This window comes from Salvelinus alpinus, chromosome 3 (assembly GCF_045679555.1).
Source record: "Salvelinus alpinus chromosome 3, SLU_Salpinus.1, whole genome shotgun sequence".
Taxonomy (NCBI): domain Eukaryota; kingdom Metazoa; phylum Chordata; class Actinopteri; order Salmoniformes; family Salmonidae; genus Salvelinus; species Salvelinus alpinus.
This window is the reverse complement of record NC_092088.1, coordinates 19,664,415-19,682,959: the sequence shown is the minus strand read 5'-3', so window position 1 is coordinate 19,682,959 and position 18,545 is coordinate 19,664,415. Positions and strand designations below refer to the sequence as shown.

At 42.1% G+C, this 18,545-nt stretch overlaps 1 protein-coding gene across 2 annotated transcripts in view; it reads left to right on the top strand.

Moving 5' to 3' along the window:
* The window catches only part of LOC139570197 (arf-GAP with dual PH domain-containing protein 1-like), a 35,952-nt gene extending 22,879 nt beyond the window's left edge, over positions 1-13,073 (top strand). Inside the window, exons 5-10 of one of the 2 annotated variants that reach the window (XM_071391833.1) lie at positions 6,552-6,664; positions 7,021-7,185; positions 8,998-9,081; positions 9,568-9,702; positions 9,839-10,067; positions 10,750-13,073. In XM_071391833.1, the coding sequence (XP_071247934.1) occupies positions 6,552-6,664; positions 7,021-7,185; positions 8,998-9,081; positions 9,568-9,702; positions 9,839-10,067; positions 10,750-10,778 (755 nt within the window). In that variant the 3' untranslated portion in view covers positions 10,779-13,073. The remainder of the gene's footprint in view (positions 1-6,551; positions 6,665-7,020; positions 7,186-8,997; positions 9,082-9,567; positions 9,703-9,838; positions 10,068-10,749) is intronic. The other variant, XM_071391834.1, reaches the window with a different exon arrangement.
* The last annotated feature ends 5,472 nt before the right edge of the window (positions 13,074-18,545 follow it).

Genomic DNA, 18,545 nt, shown 5'->3' with positions numbered 1-18,545 from the left:
GCCTACCAGGCTGGCATGAAAAGGAACCACAGGAAAATCATCCTCCATTCGCTATTTAAGTGCATAGATGTAAATGTATTTTTTCCCCTGCCCCTGTTTCGAGGCAGGTGCATGATAATGGTACATTCTAAATTTTTAAAAAGTCACACATACAGTACCAGTCAAAAGTTTGGACACACCTACTGATTCCAGGGTTTTTCTTTATTTTTACTATTTTCTACATTGTAGAATAATAGTGAAGACATCAAAACTATGAAATAACACATATGGAATCATGTAGTAACCAAAAAAGTGATAAATGATCACAGCTTTGCTTACTCTTGGAATTCTCTCAACCAGCTTCACCTGAAATGCTTTTCCAACAGTCTTGAAGGAGTTTCCACATATGCTGAACACCAAAGAGTTAATCTTGATTTCATCAGACCAGAGAATCTTGTTTCTTATGGTCTGAGAGTCTTTAGGTGCCTTTTGGCAAACTCCAAGCGGCCTGTCATGTGCCTTTTACTGAGGAGTGGCTTCCGTCTGGCCACTCTACCATAAAGACCTGATTTGTGGAGTGCTGCAGAGATGGTTGTCCTTCTGGAATGTTCTCACAGAGGAAATCTAGAGCTCTGTCAGAGTGACCAAAGAGTTCTTGGTCACCTCCCTGAACAAGGTCCTTCTCCCCTGATTGCTCAGTTTGGCCGGGCTGCCAGCTCTCGGAAGAGTTTTGGTGGTTCCAAACTTCTTCCATTTAGCAATGATAGAGGCCACTGTGTTTTTAGGGACCTTTAATGCTGCAGAAATGTTTTGGTACCCTTCCCCAGATCTGTGCCTCGACATAACCCTGTCTCGGAGCTCTACCTCATGGCTTGGTTTTTGCCCTGACATGCACTGTCAACTGTGGGACCTTATATAGACAGGTGTGTGCCTTTCCAAATCATGTCCAATCAATTGAATTTACCACAGGTGGACTCCAATCAAGTTGTAAACATATCTCAAGGATGATCAATGGAAACAGGATGCACCTGAGCTCAATTTCGAGTCTCATAGCAAATGTTCTGAATACTTATGTAAATAAGGTATTTCTGCTTTTTATTTTGAAAACATTTGCAAAAAATTCTAAAAACCTGTTTTTGCTTTGTCATTATGGGGTATTGTGTGTAGATTGCTGATTATTTGTATTTATTTTATCCATTTTTAGCATAAGGCTGTTACATAACAAAATGTGGAATAAGTCAAGGGGTCTGAATACTTTCCAGAGGCATTCTATGTAAAGACAAAATTAAATCAAGAACAGTCTGATGGATGACAATATTAGCCTATCACTTGTGAATTATTTACTGTATTATCACTTGTGAATGATGCCTTTTTAAAACCATAGTCACACACCTCATGTAGCCTAGCCCATATGCCTATATGTTTTGATAAGGTTTGTATCACAACTAAAGTGGCCAAATATATTCTTAAAATTAAGCACATTAATCCGCTTTACAACGGGTGTAGAGACTAACTGGCAAATTTGGGGAAGATCATTTTCACCATAAAAATGCACCTAAAAGCATTACATGCATAATTGCATTTGAGGTCACTTGAGAATGGTGTTTTCCCGCTAATTGATTGCATTTTGGAACATTCACGCTTATAAGGTAAGCTTATTTAAGCTAAAAGTTCTGATCTGTTGTGTAAGCCTCGTTTCTACTGGTTGTATTAATTTGGGATCTATCGCATCCCACATCTGTCCCAGACTATGTTTGGAATATTTATTTCACGCACAGAATAGAATAGGTCAACATTTGGACTATGAGAGATAGTAGATTGACATAGGCAGCCTATGTCAATCTACTATCCCACTCAGTACAAAAGTTGATAGGCTCGTGCTTTTGCTGTTCGTTCGGCTTGTTGACTGACGAAAAGTTAATGTGGAAAGTTCTTCCAATATCTTCAATGTGAGCCTTGGAATTGGATAAGGACGTATGCAGTTGCGTCCCCGATGTGTCTCTCTTCACTTGTGCCTGTGAGAAAGACCCGATCACATGAATGGAATTGGCTAATAAGAATTGAGCTATATGAGAGAGCCATGTGAGGGAGAGGTGCTTCGGAGCACGCTGCCGGGAGAAGGGAATTATAATTATTATATTCAGTCCAAGGGCACAACGGCCACTGGCCGCAAAAGGCATGGATTTTTTTAGGGGGCATTACAGCCACACAAAGGGGATGCCTTTGGGAAATTCGAGACATTATCAAGTGCTTGTCAATTTGTGAATGAGAGACTGATGAAGTGTGTACAGCCTGCGCATGAAACAAAGCAGAGCTCATGCCTTTCATGCAGCCTTAGAACGTATAAAAAATACAAACGTTGGTCTATATGTTTTGATCACAACTAAAGTTGCATAAATAACTCTAAATTAAGCATATAGGAAGAGCTGTTTCTTTGTTAACCGCTCAACACAGAATAGCCGGCATGTGCACACTCCCAAATATTTTGGAGAAAACATCCTTTCTATTTCAGTCAGCTATGTTCAATTGTATTCTTCATACTATACAATGATATAAAATAATGCCAAGGAATTCTAAGCAAATCTTGTCTGCTAAATGAACTAGTGTAGCCCACAGCCATATGGCATAGCCAGATCAGGGCCTAACATAAAGACAAGGAGTATTCTATTCTGTTCTTCTGAAATAGTCTACATTTTCTTCTTATCATGTTTCTTTAGACCTGTCTAAAATACATCAAATATTTATTGTGATGGTGGAGTCTATGGATTTATTAGACTTTTTAAAATGTAGATGTTCCAAAGGTCTGCATCAGTGGCTTGTAGGCTATGTGTGGAAGCCAGGAGATGCTAAATGTTAATTAACGGTCAATTACCGTGAGACCAGCAGTTATTTGCTTGACAATCACCGGCTGACAAAGTGTCATGACCTCAACAGCCCTAGTTGACACGCACACACACACAGACACACACAGACACACACACACACACACACACACACACACACACACACACACACACACACACACACACACACACACACACACACACACACACACACACACACACACACACACACACACACACACACACACACACACACAGAGAGAGAGTGACACACACACACACACACACACACACACACACACACACACACACACACACACACACACACAGAGAGACACACATACACACACACACACACACAGAGACAAACACACACACACATACACACACAGACACACACAGAGACAAACACACAGACACACAAACACACACAAGCTTTGCCTATGCAAAGCTATGGATGCAGAGCTATGGAAAATGTGTGTGTGTGTATGTGTGTCACTCATGACAACAAAGCATTGCCTAAACAGTTTGCAAATACTAATAAAACCTCGAGTTTAGTGACAAATCCTGTACCACTGCATCATCAAGTCAGAATATTTCAAATCCTTTACCCCTGCATCATCAAGTTAGAATATTTTAAATAATTTACCCCTGCATCATCAAGTCAGAATATTTCAAATCCTTTACCCCTGCATCATCAAGTTAGAATATTTCAAATCCTTTACCCCTGCATCATCAAGTCAGAATATTTCAAATCCTTTACCCCTGCATCATCAAGGTAGAATATTTCAAATCCTTTACCCCTGCATCATCAAGTCAGAATATTTCAAATCCTTTACCCCTGCATCATCTTGTCAGAATATTTCAAATCCTTTACCCCTGCATCATCTTGTCAGAATATTTCAAATCCTTTACCCCTGCATCATCTTGTCAGAATATTTCAAATCCTTTACCCCTGCATCATCTTGTCAGAATATTTCAAATCCTTTACCCCTGCATCATCAAGTCAGAATATTTCAAATCCTTTACCCCTGCATCATCTAGTCAGAATATTTAAAATCCTTTGCACTCCATAGTTTCCACAGAAATGCTTTGTTTGGGAACTATGAATTTAAGATATTTTGTGTTACATTTTATTCCATTTTTTACCTTAATTACTTAATAAATATTTTCTTAACTCTATTGAACTGCGTTGTTGGTTAAGGGCTTGTAAGTAAGCATTTCACTGTAAGGTGTTCGGCATTACACCTGCATTACACCTGTTGTATTCGGCGCATGTGACAAATAAAATCTGATTTGATTTGAGAAAGGATGACTGAGGCATAGAATAAAGGCAGAGTGACTATGTCTGGCCTTGTATTCTTAATTGTGCTTGTTTGTGTTCTTACTTAACGGAGACAGTGTCAGTGTCAGTGAATGAGTCTTGTTTCGTTGCGTGAAGGCTATCTTGCTCTTATTGGAGCCAGACTGGATTCCCATTTAATAAAGATGACCTCGTCTGTTTACCATGAGATTCAACTTCCTCTTTATGCGCAGCCACACATACACGCACACATGTACACACACACAGAGCCACGCACACACACACACACACAGTTGTATGACTGGCTGTAATACAGATGGATGCATTGGGCAGGAGATTTATATTAGTTTATATCTATTTGCATCACATATATTTGTATCACATATATTTGCATCATCAATACATTTGCATCAGATGTACCTAGGGCTAAAATCAATAGATCCATAGTTTCTACCCTCTTCAGGGTCCTAGATGTTCTGTTAGCTTCTGTAGAGCAAGGAGAGTGGTAGTAAACTAGCCTCCCCAGTGGTCGATGGCAGTATTGATTCTGTATGCAGAGAAAGAGAGGGAGGTGGAGGGGGGAGGTTGTTATTGATCGATGAGGTAATGCAAGGTGAATGATTCATGTCAGACTGGGAAAAGAGAGACACCAATCTCTGTCACCAGGGGATGGAGAGATGAGAGGGAGGAGAAAATGGGACAGAGGCGTGAGTAGAGAATTGGGTGGTATGGAAGTGGGGAGGTATGGAACTTGAGGGGGGAGAGAAACGGGGGGTATGGAACTTGATGGGGGAGAGAAGTGGGGGGTATGGAACTTGAGCGGGGAGAGAAGTGGGGAGTATGGAACTTGAGGGGGGAGAGAAGTGGGGGGTATGGAACTTGATGGGGGAGAGAAGTGGGGGGTATGGAACTTGATGGGGGGGAGAGAGAAGTGGGGGGTATGGAACTTGATGGGGTAGAGAAGTGGGGGGTATGGAACTTGAGCGGGGAGAGAAGTGGGGAGGTATGGAACTTGATGGGGTAGAGAAGTGGGGGGTATGGAACTTGAGCGGGGAGAGAAGTGGGGAGGTATGGAACTTGAGGGGGTAGAGAAGTGGGGGGTATGGAACTTGAGCGGGGAGAGAAGTGGGGGGTATGGAACTTGAGCGGGGAGAGAAGTGGGGGGTATGGAACTTGATGGGGGAGAGAAGTGGGGGGTATGGAACTTGAGCGGGGAGAGAAGTGGGGGGTATGGAACTTGAGGGGGTAGAGAAGTGGGGGGTATGGAACTTGAGGGGGTAGAGAAGTGGGGGGTATGGAACTTGAGCGGGGAGAGAAGTGGGGGGTATGGAACTTGAGCGGGGAGAGAAGTGGGGGGTATGGAACTTGATGGGGGAGAGAAGTGGGGGGTATGGAACTTGATGGGGGAGAGAAGTGGGGGGTATGGAACTTGAGGGGGTAGAGAAGTGGGGGGTATGGAACTTGATGGGGGAGAGAAGTGGGGGGTATGGAACTTGAGGGGGGAGAGAAGTGGGGAGTATGGAACTTGAGGGGTGCTGGATGGGAAAAGGAGATTGAAAATAGGGGTTATGAGTGTATATGAGAGAGGGAAAGGAGAGATATATAGAGGAGGATACTTACAGTATAACTGACATTCCATGGAGTGAGAGAGTGGGAGGGAGGTGAAAGGAAAATAGAGAAGTAAAAAGAGCAAACTAGAGGGGGAGGAGGGAGAGAGAAGGAGAGTGAGAGAGATGAAGTGCGTGTGTAGCCTGTAATGAATTACATACAGTGCTCTGTACTGCCACATCATATAATGAAACTACTTCCTGTCTGTAAGAGGGCCAAAAATAGACTGGGAAGAACTTATTGAGAATTATAAACTGGGTGGTTCGAGCCCTGAATGCTGACTGGCTGAAAGCCGTGGTATATCAAACCGTACACCACAGGTATAACAAAACATGTATTTTTACTCTTCTAATTACGTTGGTAACCAGTTTATAATAGCAGTAAGGCACCTTGGGGGTTTGTGGTATATGTCCAATATACCACGGTTAAGGGCTTTGCATCGTGCCTAAGAACAGCCCTTATATGGTATATTGGCCATATACCACACCCCCTCGGGCCTTATTGCTTAAATAGAGCACTGTGTCATTAACATGTAAAAGAATGTACTTTACCATGAGGGAGGTTATTTTTTCTCCCTGTCATCTTTTCTTTTACTTCCTCTCTCATGCACTCTCTTTCAGCTAAAGCCTCTCTTTTTCTGTCTCGCTTTCTCTCTCCCACCATCTGCTTTGGTATTTCTTTATTACACCAGAGTTATTTCTCCTTCTTTCTCTCTTGTTCTCTCTCCCACCTCTTCCATATCTCTTTCTGTCTCTCTCTCTTTCACCTCCACTATGTCAGTTTGTCTGAGTTTGTCTGGTGTGTCTCTATCTACCCAGGGTACAGAGAGGGGTTTCTATGGAAACGGGGCCGAGATAACGGTCAGTTCCTCAGTCGGAAATTCATCCTGTCAGAACGAGAGGGGGCGCTCAAGTACTTCAGCAAGCAGGAGGTAAGGCTGGAGTCAACACGAGTGCTCTCGCACATGAATACAAGCATGTTGCTCGGAAATGTAATCTCCAGCTAACTTTATGCTACTAGCTTTCAAGTTAACCATCTCAAGTTAAACATGAATACTTGTATAGCAGGATATGTACAGTATACAGGTATGGGTCTACAAGGAAACTAAAACAAATGCCTCAAAAGACGTCACGTTTGTGTTTACTGTAAGCATACAGTATGTGTTATTCTAACAAGTTATATGTATAATGATTAAGAAGGGTGGGGTTAAATGCGGAAGACACATTTCGAATGCATTCAGTTGTGCAACTGACTAGGTATCCCCCCCCGTATTTATGTACTGTACAGTTTGTGTATCTCCCCCAGGCGCGGGACCCCAAGGCGGTGATGAAGATTGAGACTCTCAACGCTACGTTCCAGCCGGCTAAGATAGGCAACCCCTACGGCCTGCAGATCACCTACCTTAGAGACAACAGCACCAGGAACATCTTTGTCTACCACAGTGACTCTAAGGTGACGCATATGGTTGACTGTGACAAAAGGGACTATGGGCAATATTTATGTAGCCTGGTCCAAGATCTGTTTATGCCGGTATAGCCAATGGTTTCGTGTAAATGCACTGAATTGTTAGAGATATTACGCATGAGGAATCAACATTTCAATGGTACACCCAATATGCTGCTGTTCCTCATATCATGGAACAATGATTTAGTCTGTTCAACTAAATCTGATTGGACTATTTCAGTGTCTAGGTCTCTAATGGAGATGGGCTGTTCTGGATAACTGAGTGAGAGTGGAAATGACAATGTCTGTTTAATCAGTAGACATCAGTCTTCAAAGTGACATACAGTTTTACTCGTAATCCTGCCATGTAATCTGATCAGTGGAATTGTTTAGAGAAATGTGGAGGGAGTTGTTCACACAAAGGGCTGGCTGGCTTGCTGGCAGGCACATAGGCTGTTTTTCTCTGAGGCTTTACTGCTTAGCACACCAGATGATCATGTCTCTCAGTAGTGAGTCAGCCTTCTCTGTGGTCGTCACTAGTTACCACCGTTACAAAGTCATAGACCCTGCCTATTTGTACAATTTCTCTGATTTTAAACCTGACCCTAACCTTAAACCCAACCCTAACCACACTGCTAACCATATGACTAACCCTAACCTGAAATGAAAACCAAAAAGCTCATGTATGTTTTCATGAATTTTTACGATATAGACAATTTTGTGACTTTCATTCTCTGTGGGATGAAAGCCACAGAGCGTACAGCCCCCTCTGTTGGTCAACAGACACAATAGCAGGCTTGAACAGAACAGCAATAGTAAAGCTGCCATGTCATGATATTATCATAGCTGGGGGAAGTAGTTTGGGGATGGAAGTGCTGAAATGTTTTCGCAGCAAATACATGACTAGTAAAGGCCCAATGCACTACTTTTGTGAAAAAATGTGTTTCCCAGAATTTGTAACTTGAGTATGTTTTCCAGTTTCTTGAAATACTTTGCAAATGCAAGTTATTTCTATGTGAACTGAAATAGTCTATTCATTCCTTTTACATTTTAGTAGATGTTTTTATCCAGAGCAACTTACAATAGTAAGTGAATACATTTTCGTACTGGTCCTCTGTGGGAATTGAACCCATAACCCTGGTGCTGCAAGTGTTATGCTCTACCAACTGACCCACATGATGTCTCAGTGTACTCAATTACTGTATTGTGCATAGTTTTTCTTCGTGGTGATGGAAAGTCTACAGGTAGAAACCTAGATGATCAGCCTATGTACAATTAATACTGCTAAAAAGTGGCTTTTTTTCTATGTTATTTGATATTCAAATTGATGTGGATGTTTTGGGTCTTTGCCCATAACTTTTCACCTTTTGATGTTAATGTTTGAGGACAGGGTTTTGTTCTTTTCTGGATTCCAGTCAACTCTTACATTTCCAACTATTGAATCCTGCAAGATACTGTTCTTAATTACACAACTACCTTTTCTGCCAAAGCGGAGATGCTGAAAAAAAAATTACCACACGTTACAAATATCTATTGGTCTGCTAATACAGGACTAGTAAAGGCACAGTGCACTACTTTTGTGAGAGAGAAATAAATGTATGAATTTTCTTTTTTTTTGTACTAATATATATTTTCAAATTCTGTTTTTTTAGGGGGTGCTGCAGCACCCTCAGCACCTCTACTTCCCGTGGCTATGGATATAATAGCTTAATCATGTCTCCTATGTTCTATACTGTATCAGGTTTATTTTATTCTATGTAGGAATGACTCTGAATAAGACATGTATCTGACTAGGATGCTCTTGTGTCTTTGTTTTGGTAGGAAATGGTGGACTGGTTCAACGCTATCAGAGCTGCCAGGTTTCATTACCTTCAGGTGGCCTTCCCTGGAGCCAGTGACGAGGAGGTGAGGCCACAACACATGCAGTACTTTGAAATGACTATGACAATGATGGGTCCGGATTTCTGAACTTTGAATATTATGAATCATTAGTTATGCTAGAGACATGAGGGGTGCCATAGTCTAGGGTCTACACCAGAAGTTAATGGGTATCTGTAGAAGGAATGCATATGATCAATGCAATTAGGTCAGGTCACATTAAGGGAGAAGGAACAGTTTATTGCCCGTATCACTTAATTTCCTGCCTGGCAATAAAGATGCAATGTTTAGCGAGAAGGAGGAGACTCCACCCCAAATTGGGGTATATATACCACCACTGGTAGAACCATGTCTTTGTCTCTTCCTCTGTTCGATCCTTTGGGGTGAATAAACTTGGTTTAAGCTTTCATGGTGTCCGTCAAGTTCTTACACTGATATTTATAACCTAACAACCACTATTAAACACCAAATTAGACAATATTATATTGTTTTCTCTCTTGTCTTCTCCTTCAGCTGGTGCCCAAACTGACGCGTAGCTTCATGAAGGAGGGCTTCATGGAGAAAACAGGCCCAAAACACACAGAGGGCTTTAAGAAGAGGTGGTTCACCATGGATGACAGGAGACTCATGTACTTCAAAGATCCCCTGGTGAGGAGACAGCATCACACCCGACACTAAAATAACTGATTGATTCTGAATGAACCCTAGTCCTCGTAACTTTTTATTCTGCGGCATACTTTATTCTCTGATCTCTTTCTCTCTCTTTCTCCCCCTCCTCTCTCAGGATGCCTATGCGAGGGGAGAGGTTTTCATCGGCAGTAAGGAGAACAGCTACACCGTGCTCTCGGGCCTTCCCCCCTCCACCCAGGGCTACCACTGGAACCATGGCATCACCATAGTAACACCAGACAGGAAGTTCCTGTTTGCCTGCGAGACAGAGGCGGAGCAGAAGGACTGGATCACTGCTTTTCAGAGGGTTATCAACAGACCCATGAGACCACAGGAGTACGCAGGTTAGTCAGTAAGATGCATTATACAAGTGTACTCAAAACTATGCACCAGATTAGGTGTTCTCAAAAGTATGCACTATGTTAGGTGTACTCTGGAGTATGCATTTATGCAGATGTTGCATCGTTGCAGTAATGTTTGCAGGGTATGTACAACACCCAATTTAACTAGTCAAGGTCTCAAAAGCAGTTGCTTGGCTGAAGCCAATGTTTTTTGACCAGGCTGAAACAAAAGCCTGCACACCGGGTAACTCCCTAGCTCAAGGGTTGGTATTAATTAATTTAAGTATAGATTGATGATGTGTTTTTATAGGTACAGATGCCGTATCTTAATTTGCCCCTGCTTCTTACAGCAGGAAAAGAATCCTGCAGCAACAGGAAATTTGAATGGAAATATGTTGTAGGGGTTGATACATTTTTCATTAGGGCAAATCAAATCTGACATTTTAATGTTCAGATTACAAACTTTAGAAGCCTTTTTAAACCTTGAATACACTAGTTCTCATTTCATGCTTTGCAGGAAAATTCCTGTAACAACAGGAAGATCAAGTTTAAGATACAGCATCTGTAGTCCAAAGCAATGTATTGTGTGATTACCTCTTTATATACAGTGTCTATATGCATCTCTATGTAATTGTATCTCTATGTTGTGGTAACACTGACTGGTTTTCTGCTCTTCACCGTGCAGTGGAGGCCCACTTCAAACACAAGCCCTGAGACTGGAGCTAGAGCTGTCGGTCTACTGGACTAAGACCAGAACAGACAGGATTTCTCGACAGAGACCCCAGAATAAGTCTATGGGGCTCTAGTGTACCTTTACAGAGGGAGCAAGATGGTAGACATGGAGGAAATGCATCCGAGAGGAGAGAGGTATCAATAGAAAACACTTTCTTCTCCACCTCTCCTGACCTGATGCCCAAACCTGGGGTTAGAGGTCAGGGGGTTTGAGAGGAGAGAAAAGGACATAGAAACATCAACACCCCTGCTGCTGCTCCCCACATAGACTCTCCAAACTGCATCCCCCGCTCTAAGTGTTGTGATCAGCATCCCATGTCCGCCGTGTTTGTTGAGAGCAGTACTGTCATTTTAATTATTGATTGAACACTTTTGATGCCAGTGGATTTATGCAATTTCTCAGATTGTTCTGCATAATCTGCATACATTTAACTTTCAAGGTGCTGACCAAACCTATGCTTCTGGACAGGGTTAGGGTTTTACGCATCTCGTGGCAGTTATTTATTTTTGAAATGCAAATGTAAATATTTTCTCAGTGAATGCTGCTTCATGCAACAGGATTGTAATGTATTTAATATCATACTGTATACAGTACCATTGAAAAGTTTGGACCCACCTACTCATTCCAGTGTTTTTCTTTATTTTTGCTATTTTCTACATTGTAGAATAATAGTGAAGACATCAAAACTATGAAATAACACATATGGAATTGTATAGTAACCAAAAAAGTGTTAAACAAATCAAAATAGATTTTATATTTTATATTATTCAAAGTAGCCACCCTTTGCCTTGATGACAGCTTTGCACACTCTTGGCATTCTCTCAACCAGCTTCATGAGGTAGTCACCTGGTATTCATTTCAATTAACAGGTGTGACTTGTTAATTTGTGGAATTTCTTTCCTTATTAATGCGTTTGACAAGGTAGGTATGGTATACAGAAGATAGCCCTATTTGGTAAAAGACCAAGTCCATATTATGGCAAGAAACAGCTCAAATAAGCAAAGAGAAACGACATTCCATCATTACTTTATAACATGAAGGTCAGTCAATCTGGGAAATGTCAAGAACTTTGAAAGTTTCTTCAAGTGTAGTTGCAAAAACCATCAAGCACTATGATGAAACTGTCTCTCATGAGGACCGCCACAGGAAAGGAAGACCCAGAGTTACCACTGCTGCAGAGGATAAGTTCATTAGAGTTAAATGCTCCTCAGATTGCAGCCCAAATAAATGCTTCACAGAGTTCAAGTAACAGACATCTCAACATCAACTGTTCAGAGGAGACTGAGTGAATCAGGCCTTCATGGTCGAAGTTGCTTCAAAGAAATCACTACTAAAGGACAACAACAAGAAAAATAGACTTGCTTGGGCCAAGAAACACAAGCAATGAACATTAGACCGGTGGGAATCTGTCCTTTGGTCTAATGAGTCCAAATTTGAGATTTTTGGTTCCAACCACCGTGTATTTGTGAGACGCAGAATAGGTGAAGGGATGATCTCCATGTGTGGTTCCCACCGTGAAGCATGGAGAAGGAGGTGTGATGGTGTGTTGGTGCTTTGCTGTTGACACTGTCAGTGATTTATTTAGAATTCAAGGCACACTTAACCAGCATGGATACCACAGCATTCTGCAGCGATACGCCATCCCATCTGGTTTGCGCTTAGTGGGACTATCATTTGTTTTTCAACAGGACAATGACCCAAAACACACCACCAGGCTGTGTAAGGGCTATTTGACCAATAAGGAGAGTGATGATGGAGTGCTGCATCAGATGACCTGGCCTCCACAATCACCCGACCTCAACCCAATTGAGATTATTTGTGATGAGTTGGACCACAGAGTGAAGGAAAAGCAGCCAACAAGTGCTCAGTATATGTGGGAACTCCTTCAAGACTGTTGTAAAAGCATTCCAGGTGAAGCTGGTTGAGAGAATGCCAAGAGTGTGCAAAGCTGTCATCAAGGCAAAGGGTGGCTACTTTGAAGAATATAAAATCTATTTTGATTTGTTTAACACTTTTTTGATTACTACATGATTCCATATGTGTTATTTCATAGTTCTACAATGTAGAAAATAGTTTTTTTTAAATGTAATTAAACTTGAATGAGAAGGTGTGTTCAAACGTTTGACTGGTACTGTGTTTCGTCTCCCCGAACTGATTAAATCAATGAGTGTTTACCATTGCAAAACACTAGAGGGCACTATGGGTCATGTAATACATCACCACAACGTGCATCATCATTTTGCAGGTCTGCCGGTGTAATAAACTTGACAATCCTATTGACCTTGTCTTGTTTACTTTGGGTTAATATTATCAAACGAATAAGGAAATAATGTGGAAGGAACAGTGTAATGATGAAATGCATTATTTTGGTTTTCATCATAATGATCCCTCTCTCTGAAGGTCATCTTTTTCTGTCACCTCTCTCTAGCACATGGGTTTCCAAACTCTTTTTCTGCACAAAGTTACACTAGAAAATGCAAGGAACCCCACAAGATGCACTCTCAAATTGTTTTATCATTTCAGCCAAAACGGGTCCCTGTTATTTGTGTACTACGTCATCAAATTGTGTACTAAGTAATCCATTTTGTGTGATATGTTACAAATTTGTTGTGCTTAAGATCCTGGAGTGCATCTTTAACGCTGTTTGTTGGTATTCACTCAAGTTTAGGTCCCGCAGGCTGACCCATCACATAATAATGTCATGAAAAGTGTAAAAAGTCCTTAGTTCACACGAAAAGATTGTATTCTGTACCCATTTGAAGAGAAGGGGAAAAAATCTTAAATTGTTTGATAAAAAAAGTTTAAAGAATTCTATGGGGACCCCATTTTCAATTTCAGGGTTTGGGAACCACCGCTCTAGTAGTTCAAAACCTCTTCTCTCACAAAATGTGTGTATGCCTGTGTTTGTTTGTGTGTGTGTGTGTGTGTGTGTGTGTGTGTGTGTGTGTGTGTGTGTGTGTGTGTGTGTGTGTGTGTGTGTGTGTGTGTGTGTGTGTGTGTGTGTGTGTGTGTGTGTGTGTGTGTGTGTGTGTGTGTGTGTGTGTGTGTGTGTGTTCTCACAGTATGCATGTGTGCAGAATGGATATGTAGCGGGCACCCTCCAAAGCTGTGTGATTCTCTGTGCTGACTGATGAGTGGACATGGACAGACACAGCTGTTCCTAGAGGCGGCAGTTGGAGAGCTCAGACAGCTGTTCCATCCAGGGAGACTTCCAACCAGGGAGAATTCTAGTGTTAAGCTGATTGCTGGATGGACACTCAGAGGGAAGTGGGAAGTGCGGCTGAGCAGTTGTGAAGTGTGGAGAACCAATATTATTGTAGATATAGACTGGCGTGTGCTGAATGCATGCACAAACTCCCGCTCAAGGAGCATGATAACTGCTGTGCAGCTTACACATATGCAAACAGACCTTGTACTCAAGGGGTTGGTTGTTACAAAAAATGTAATTCATAGGTTATAACAGTGAGATCGTAATACATAGTTATAGTAACATAGTTATGGTTAGATGTCCGGTGTGGCTCAGTTGGGAGAGCATGGTGCTTCCAACGCCAGGGTTGTGGGTTTGAGTCCCACAGGGGACCAGTATGAAAATGTATGCACTGAATACTGTAAGATGCTCTGGATAAGATTGTCTACAAAATGAAAAGTGTGGTAGAGTGTTGAATCCTGCCAGTCTGTGTGGCCAGGAAATGCTTCCATTAGCGCATGTCTCCATACAGTGCCTTCAGAAAGTATTCAGACCCCTTGACTTTTCCACATTTTGTTACATTACAGCCTTATTCTAAAATATATTAAATCATTTTTTCCCTCATCAATCTACACACAATACCCAACAATGAAAAAACAGGTTCCTGGAATTTTTTGCAAATGTATTAAAAATTTAAATATCACCCTTACGTAAGTATTCGAACCCTTTGTTGAAGCACCTTTGGCAGTGCTTACAGCATTGAGTCTTCTTGGGTATGACGCTACAAGCTTTACACACCTGTATTTGGGGAGTTTCTCCCATTCTTCTCTACAGATCCTCTCAAGCTCTGTCAGGTTAGATGGAGACCGTCGCTGCACAGTTATTTTCAGGTCTCTCCAGAGATGTTAGATCGGGTTCAAGTCCGGGCTCTGGTTGGGCCACTCATGGACAATCAGTGAATTGTCCCGAAGCCACTCCAGCGTTGTCTTGGCTGTGTGCTTAGGGTCATTGTCCTGTTGGAAGGTGAACCTTCACCCCAGTCTGAGGTGCTGAACGCTCTGGAGCAGGTTTTCATCAAGGATCACTCTGTACTTTGCTCCATTCATCTTTGCCTCGATCCTGACTAGTCTCCCAGTCCCTGCCTCTGAAAAAGATCCCCACAGCATGATACTGCCACCACCATGCTCCAACGTAGGAATGATGCCAGGTTTCCTCCAGACGTGACGCTTGGAATTCAGGCCAATCTTGGTTTCTTCAGACCAGAGAATCATGTTTCTCATTGTCTGAGAGTCTTTATGTGCCTTTTGGCAAACTCCAAGCAGGCTGTCATGTGCCTTTTACTGAGGAGTGGCTTCCGTCTGGCCACTCTACCATGAAGGCCTGATTGGTGGAGTGCTGCAGAGATGGTTGTCCTTCTGGAAGGTTCTCCCATCTCCACAGAGGAACTCTAGAGCACTGTCAGAGTGACCATCAGGTTCTTGGTCACCTCCCTGACCAAGGCTCTTTTCCCCCGATTGCTCAGTTTTGCAGGGCGGCCAGCTCTAGGAAGAGTCTTGGTGGTTCCAAAAATCTTCCATTTAAGAATGATGGAGGCCACTGTGTTCTTGGGGACCTTCAATGGTGCAGAAATGTTTTTGTACCCTTCCCCAGATCTGTGACTCCACACATACCTGTCTCTGTGCTCTACAGACGATTCCTTCAACCTCATGGCTTGTTTTTTGCTCTGACATGCACTGTCAACTGTGGGACCTTATACAGACAGGTGTGTGCCTTTCCAGATTATGTCCAATTGATTGAATTTACCACAGGTGGACTCCAATAAAGTTGTAGATACATCTCAAGGATGATCAATTGATCAATGGAAATAGGAGGCACCTGAGCTCAATTTTGAGTATCATAGCAAAGGGGCTGAATACTTATGTAAATAAGGTGTTTCTGTTTTTTATTTGTAATAAATGTGCAAAAATGTATCAACCTATTTTCACTTTCTCATTATGGGGCATTGTGTGTAGATTGCTGGTGGAAAAAATAATGTAATAGATTTCAGAATAAGACTGTAAAGTAACAAAATGTGGAAAAAGTCAAGGTGTCTGAATACTTTCCGAAGGCACTGTACGTACAGTATGTGCCTGTTCTGTGAACTATGTGCCTTTCCCGTGAACTTCCAGTACATCGTAACACATTGACATGTAGGATCCACATGGCGGGAAATCCTCAAGGGATACCCCTCAGAATGGGGAGAGTGTGTGTGTGTGTGTGTTGGGGGGTCAGGATTAAGAGCTTCAGGGGGTCAGGCTCATGGAGCTGCAGCCCAATCGTCATAGTAACAGCTGGGACACGCTCCCACATGCTGCCTTCACTCTCTCTTTCCCTCTCTCTTTTTTACTTTTTTCTCCCTCCCTCGCTCAATTTTCAAGAGTAAATTAACATTGTCTTTATCTATTGGTAATACAGCAAACAATGGCATTTATATTTTATTCATATGAAATAGTATGCTGTAAAGGTACATGTACTGAACATATAAAGCGGATATATGGTATGAGTGAGTTGGCAGATTTTTGGTCAGGCATAGAGACGGGCTATCCCTCTGTCTGCAAGATAGGGACTAGATGCTTTTTCAAGGACTGGCGCCAAGGCAACGTGCTGTGGTTGACCTCAGTCACCACAGTGAGGTTTCACGGTCTCTCTGTTTCTGGCATTGTGAACCGTCACAGACCACTCCAGACCACTCAAAGGCAAAGGGTCAGAGGGCACTATTGTTCGTTGAAATGAGAGATGTACAGTATCTTTGGGAACGTCAATGTCTTGGATCCTCCTTAGACTTTCTACAGTATTTATGTATTTGTAGAAAATAGAAGCTATTACTTAGATTGAACAATATAAATGGGCCTGCCGTTTGAACAACTGTTATTCATCCTTTTGTCATTGTTGCACTGCACAGGAACAACTTGCCAGTAGCATCCTGTTATGTTGAGACAGAGATTATCACATAGACCAGACTTGCGTCAGTAGAGCTGTTAGGTCTAATTGACTGTTATACGTCTATTACACTGCTGCCCCAGTCTATTTCAAGTTAGTCGGATGGCATTTCATGTTGCTAAAGTCTAAAGAAGGGCTATGGCGAAGCTGTAGCACTAATCTAATAACAGTCCCTGGATAGACACACACACACACAAGGGATCCCTTTCACTGCTTCTAATGGGATGAAACACTTCTATCTGCTTTAACTTCTAACAGCTGTAATGGAAAATGAGAAAGATGTGAGAAACCTTATAAACGTTTCAAAATAATTAAGAAGACCAATTAAACAGAACTTAACTTGAGAGACTTGGAAGGAAATGACGCTGCTGTCTGACAGGTCTATACTGTAAGTGTGGATGGGTGTGCATTGACGAAATTACGATTTTGTAGGTGATGGAACTGTACCCAAAATGTGTTGATTCTTCCATGCCAAGTCTTAGCAGAATTTGAACTACCTCTGTGTTTTTACACATCCAAATTAGTTGGAACTGCTTTCCCACCTATACAGTAGTAGTGTGTGGCTAACCACAGTGTCAGTAAGGTCTCCTGATGTATTCCTCCACCCTGGCTCCAGAACCGTGTTGCATCATGGGTAAGTCAATGTTGGTTCTGTCTGGCAGCTTGTTGTCTTTGGCAACCCAGTGAGACTCACCAGGTCTTTTCACCATTCAGGAAGTAATTAAAAGTGGGTGGAACCCCAAATCACTAACCATCATATTTGTAGTGAAACTCAAGGGAAGAAATGTAGGGCATTTAGAATAGCCTGAGAGTAGATATAGCAACCCATGAGCCAGGTACAGTATATCTGTCTAAATCTCCTGGCTTTGGTTTGTGCAATAGTTATGTTGGTCTGTGTACAGTGTCCATATTCATGGGATGATCTCTCCATTCCAGTGAGGAAATTGATGGCGGTAATTCATGCGTCATTTGTATAATCAAACACCTGTTATTATGCAATGACACCTGATTATTTCTGTCAATAACTCTTAACAATCTGTCTCCATTCTCTATCCTCGTCTAGTTGAGTTTCTACGGAAACGTCTTGGCAAACAATAGGCAGAACAGTCTGAGATACAGAAATAGGCAGCTATAAATGAAAATGAGTTCTAACTAAAGAGTATTCTGCTCACAAGCCACCCACATCCCATCTGTTCGGATCATCTTCCCTGTGGTTAAGTCTTCCCTGTGCTTAAATCTTCCCTGTGGTTAAATCTTCCCTGTGGTTAAATCTTCCCTGTGGTTAAGTTTTCCCTGTGGTTAAGTCTTCCCTGTGGTTAAATCTTCCCTGTGGTTAAGTCTTCCCTGTGGTTAAATCTTCCCTTCTGTTAAGTCTTCCCTGTGGTTAAATTTTCCCTGTGGTTAAGTCTTCCCTGTGGTTCAGTCTTCCCTGTGGTTCAGTCTTCCCTGTGGTTAAGTCTTCCCTGTGGTTAAGTCTTCCCTGTGGTTAAATCTTCCCTGTGGTTAAGTCTTCCCTGTGGTTAAGTCTTCCCTGTGGTTAAGTCTTCCCTGTGGTTAAATCTTCCCTGTGGTTAAGTCTTCC